The sequence below is a fragment of the Cervus elaphus genome, chromosome 3 (assembly GCF_910594005.1).
Source record: "Cervus elaphus chromosome 3, mCerEla1.1, whole genome shotgun sequence".
NCBI classification, from domain to species: Eukaryota; Metazoa; Chordata; class Mammalia; order Artiodactyla; family Cervidae; genus Cervus; species Cervus elaphus.
Window position 1 is genome coordinate 31,500,621 of NC_057817.1, and position 5,288 is coordinate 31,505,908.

At 41.3% G+C, this 5,288-nt stretch overlaps 1 protein-coding gene across 1 annotated transcript; it reads left to right on the forward strand.

Annotated features, from left to right (window-relative positions):
* The first annotated feature begins 4,059 nt into the window (after positions 1–4,059).
* Positions 4,060–4,980, forward strand: LOC122682685 (olfactory receptor 8S1-like). Its single transcript, XM_043885691.1, has one exon. It carries the CDS (start codon positions 4,060–4,062, stop codon positions 4,978–4,980), a length of 921 nt encoding a protein of 306 aa, XP_043741626.1.
* The last annotated feature ends 308 nt before the right edge of the window (positions 4,981–5,288 follow it).

Here is a 5,288-nt window from a genome sequence, read left to right on the forward strand (position 1 = left end):
TGTGCATGGGTAAATTCAGGAGAGCAATGAAATGATTGAATTTGTCATGGTGAGATGGATAGTGTGTACAGGAATGGAGGGAAAGCAGGAGGTGTATTTAAATCCCAGGACTATAAGGGAATAACAAAAGCCCTAAGAGAGTCTTACAAATTGGAGTTCACTTGGTCCCTAGTCTCCTATTAACAAAGCCATTTACAGCTATAAGCATTCTGCAGTCCTGTGTCTTCCACTGGCCATGGCAGGACTAGTAGCTTGCCCATCTCTGGACCAAGATCCACTTTGGCTCTGACCACTGCTGCCTCTCCCATGAGCTTAGAACTGATTCTGGCTCCAGAGAGTTTGTACTTGACATCCCTCTCCAGGGTTCAGCTGGCATAAGATTAACAAGTTGATGAAGAAATAGATATAAGAACAAGTTTATTGAGAAAGAGATGTAAGTTATACAAATTGGGCAGGCAATTTTCTCTAGACTAAGAAAGATAAAAGAAGACTAAATGATAAGAAAGACTGGCAGATTCTCTTAGCTGAGACCAAAAGACTCAAAACGGAATCAGCTGGACACAAGGATACTTTAGTCTTTGCCCAGAAGTGACCTTGAGGTGAGGAGCTTTCAGTCTGAACATGCCTGCAGACCTAGCATTGTCTGTGAAATGAGCCTGCTATGTGCAGATCCAGTTAGAGTCCTCTGCAGAACACTCCCACTGCTGGAATATTTTTTTTTTAACATATGCCCTCTTGCTTTTCAGGTAGTTGACAGCCTGGCTCAAATTGCAGAGTACGTTTTGGACCCAGTATAGCCCTGCTCAGTGAGGAGGTAAGTGAGCCAGAGAAACACCTAAATAGAAGGATCTTACTGGCACAAGTTGTAAATTTCTAATTAAAACTGGCAACTGAACACAGGATGGGGAAGATTATTGCTCAAAGTTGCAAAACTAAATAGTACAAGTTTGAACTCTCTACTCACTTGCCCTTTGGGGATTTTCCTCTACTGTTTCTTTTTGTACCAGGGGTCTGAACCACAGACGGAAACATTTTCTGAGATGGAGGATGGATGGAGTAAAGTTTATTAGGAAACCAAAGAAGGAACTATTTCTCCCTACTTCTTTACAGAGAGCCTATGTCACATGTTTTAAAAGTCACTTCATTAGCTAATATTTTGTGCATGGAACAAAAAGCCCACTGAAAACGCTACATATGTATGAAACAGACAAATGAAATGCCATGGTGATGCTGGTGGTTGGGGTGGGGAGGCGGGAGACACACAAACTCAACTGTGGTGGTGCTGAAGACTGGGGCAGCATGTTTGGGCTCCAAGGAGCCCCAAAAAACTCTGTGAAAATTTCACTAGGCTTTAGGTTTCTGCAGGAAACTTTAGATTCCTAAAGTTTCACTGTGGCCTCCAGATGGAATCAGAATGTAAGCATAGTAGCTGTTGGAGAAGTGTACTAAGAGTGGGAAGATTTTTTTAAGTTAAATTTTCTGCTATTTTTAGGAAAAAGGAAAACAAGAAATCATACTTTACATGAATAAATCTTAACCCTTCATGTCTACAATTACTTATTTGATGCATCAGTGCCAGGGCTTCTTCAGATGCTTCAGATAGGGAAACAGGAGGGAAAACTAGAATGGCCATCTCTGCTACCCTGAACCCCCCACCTCTGTCAACTTCTCTTCTTTCAGCCTGAATTGTTCTTAGTCTTCAATCTGGCTTCTCTTTAGTCTTCTTTTCCAGGCATGTTCCCTGGCCTAGAAGCCCCCATCTTTGTCCCAAGAGGTCAAAGCCCTGATAGCATATGTCTGGGAGCAGTGGGTCATCCTGGGTAAGCAGAAGTTTCAGATATGGTCAATGGGCCAAACTCCCATGATGACTGTAAAGTCTATGTCAACATATGTCACAACCTTTGTGACCTTCAGAAATGAGGTCAGTATTACCTACAATGAGGGAGACCTGGATTCGATCCCTGGGTCAGAAAGATCCCCGGGAGAAGGAAATGGCAACCCACTCAGTACTCTTGCCTGGAAAATCCCATGGACAGAGAAGCTTGGTAGGCTACAGTCCATGGGGTTGCAAAGAGTCGGACATGACTGAGCAACTTCACTTTCACATTACCTAAGTTACAAGGTTGTGTAGAATTAAATGAAATTAATTTTGCTACAGTCCTTGGCATAAATTATGCATTAAGTAAATAATAGTTATTGTCATATGAGTAAAGATGTAAAAAAGTGAGGGTGGGAAGGAAGATGTTTGAAATGAGGTTTGGGAAGAGTGGGAAAATAAGGAATGAAGAATAATTTTTGCTGGTGAGTTTCAATACTAAAATGCAAGAGATCAATCAGTGGAGGTCAAAAGGAGAGAGAGAATTTCTGGAAGAATAAATGAAGCCTTGGAATTAAGGCTGGGAGGAAATGTGAGACAGAAGTATGTTTCCTATTTTTTTTTAAATACATTTAGTTGAAATCACAGAGTTGGGCACAACTTAGTGACTAAAAAACAACAAAAAAATTTAATGAAAACAGATTTTACAACAATGGTAAAATAATTAAGGAAAATGTGCATAAACTGTTGACACTCAACAGAGCACAAATATTCATTTACCATAAACCATTTGATCCTTAAGCATATATGGAAGGATTTTTAAACTTTTATAAAGAACTTAATGGATTATTTTTACCACTTTTGACCTCATTGGATGAGGGATACCATTTTGCATTTGAAAAGATTATGTCTTAAATAGCTTTCACAGCCACTAATCAGCAAGGACAATCTCTTTATGAGTCCACTACTCATTTTATTACCACAGCAGCTGCTATAAAATCTTAGGACATATTGCAAATTCATAGGACCAAGAAAGTGGTGGTCACTCCTGTCCCCCAAAAACCATACTGCTCTAAACCCCAAACTCCTTAAATCCACAAATATTTATTGTCTCCGTGTGAAGCACTGGAAAGAGAACTGGCTGTAAAATCAAAAACCTTGGGCTAGTTCTGGCTCTCAGACATTTAGTTACGGTACAAGGAAGGTCACCTTTGTATCACATATTTTCCTCAATCTGAAAATATGATGTTGGATAACAGGTCTTGGTTGACATGTCAGATGAGATGTACTAGGAATTCAAACTCTAATTGTTCTCAAAAGCAGCAACACAGAAAAGGATGTTTCTTGCTTTGCCTCTTAGTGTCTTTCTACTTGCTGCAACATCTAGAGTTCATAGAGTCTTGGTTGATACCAGGTGCTGAAAAGCTGGGGAAAAGCATGAGAGGATAGACATCGTGAGGGTCTATGATCTAAGAGGGGCTTCCTTAGTGACTCAGATGGTAGAGAATCTGCCTGTGATGCAGGAGACCCAGGTTTCCAACCTTGGGTCAGGAAGATCCCCTGGAGAGGGGCATGGCAACCCACTCCAGTATTCTTGACTGGAGAATTTCATGGACAAAGGAGACTGGGGTGCTACAGTCCACAAGTCACAAAGAGCTGGACACAACTAACACACACATGATCTAAGAAGCCATAGAGATGGTAGAATGAGAGTTCAGAGATTGTACTGAGGAAGCACTCATTCTTTTATTCAACAAGTGTTTGTTTAGAGCCCTCTAGCTGAGTCTATTGCATTTCTAGGACTGTGACACTTTCTTGATCCTCTTCTCTTACTCAAAAGTTATGGAACTAGTGACTAGTAATGGCACTTAGGAATGCATCCATGGTGGTTGTGGGGAACAGAAAAACATCCTTGCTGGTGTATAATATAAATTCTAACCCAAAAAGATAATCTTTAATGAACTAAATCCATTATCCATGTGTTAAAAAGCATTAAGTATAATAGGGGAGTGATGTTCAGCTTACTAGGGAGTACTTAGAGGCAGCAGAAGAAAAGTTGCAGTATTTAATAGGGTAATAGGATAGTCAGATACTTATTTACTCTCAGCTTCACTTTCTGACTTAAGCTAAAAAGTGGATCTTTTATAGGTTAAAAAATTCTATACCCGGTGAATGACTCAGATTATTATCCCACCAAATGAGTAAACTTTCTTTCTCTTTAGGGATGGACTATCTAAGAAACCATGAAAAATCTCAGCTTTATTGATGAATTTGTGCTGCTGGGGTTGTCTACTGACCCAGATATCCAGACCATGCTCTTTGTTCTCTTCTTGGGGATTTACCTCCTGACCCTGATGGGGAACCTGATGATGATCCTGGTGATCAGGGCTGATCCTCACCTGCACACGCCCATGTACTTCTTCCTTGGTCATTTGTCTTTCCTAGACATATGCTACTCTTCAGTCACTGTGCCCAAGATGCTGCAGAATTTCCTGTCTCAGAGGAAAACCATTTCAGTGTGGGGATGCATCACCCAGAGTTTCTTTTTCATATTTTCTGGAGGCACTGAGGGCTGCCTGCTCTCTGCTATGGCCTATGACCGCTATGCTGCCATCTGTCACCCTCTGCTCTACACTGTGATCATGAATGGACCTCTGTGCACTGCAATGGTGAGTGCAGCATGGCTGATGGGGTTTCTGAACTCACTAGTGAATAATCTTTGTGCCCAGAGCTTACAGTTCTGTGGTCCCAATATCATCTCCCACTTCAGTTGTGAACTGCCTTCACTCTTCCCTCTCTCCTGCAGTGATACCACACCTAACACCATCCTGCTGACTGGATCTGCTGCATTTCTAGGACTTGTGACACTTCTCCTGATCCTCTTCTCTTACTCTAAAATTATTCTTGCCATTCTAAGTATCTCCTCTAAAGGCCGAGTCAAAGCCTTCTCCACTTGCTCCTCCCACCTCACCGTGGTGCTCTTATTCTATGGGACGGCTCTATTCAGGTACATCAGCCCCTCTTCAGGATCAGTCCTGGAGCGAGTTGTCTCTGTACAGTACGGTGTGATCACATCCTTGGTAAACCCCCTCATTTACAGCTTTAAGAACCAGGAGGTGAAGGCAGCTCTGCAGAGGATACTAAAGCAGCAAATATGTGTCTAAGGTTAAGAAATTACAATAGGACTTTTCTTCTACATGAAAACCAATCTACAAGGAAAGAGAACTTTGCAAACTTAGAGCTTCTATGGAACTTGAATTTTAATATAATTAACTGTATTTGTTTCTTACTCAAAGTGAAATGCCTTCCAAAAGCTGAAAGAAATATACTCAGAGAAGTATTTGACCCATCATGGGTCTGAGGGGAAAGGTTCAGAGACATCAGCTCCTATCACAGCCTTGGAAACTAGTCCAGAAGGAGTGACTTCACTACAGTTGAAGAGGCAGAACAAGAACAAAGACCTTGGAAAGAA

What these genes read in the sequence shown, in the direction of transcription:
- LOC122682685 (XM_043885691.1), top strand. Translation starts at nt 4,060, where the DNA reads ATGAAAAATCTCAGCTTTATTGATGAATTTGTGCTGCTGGGGTTGTCT.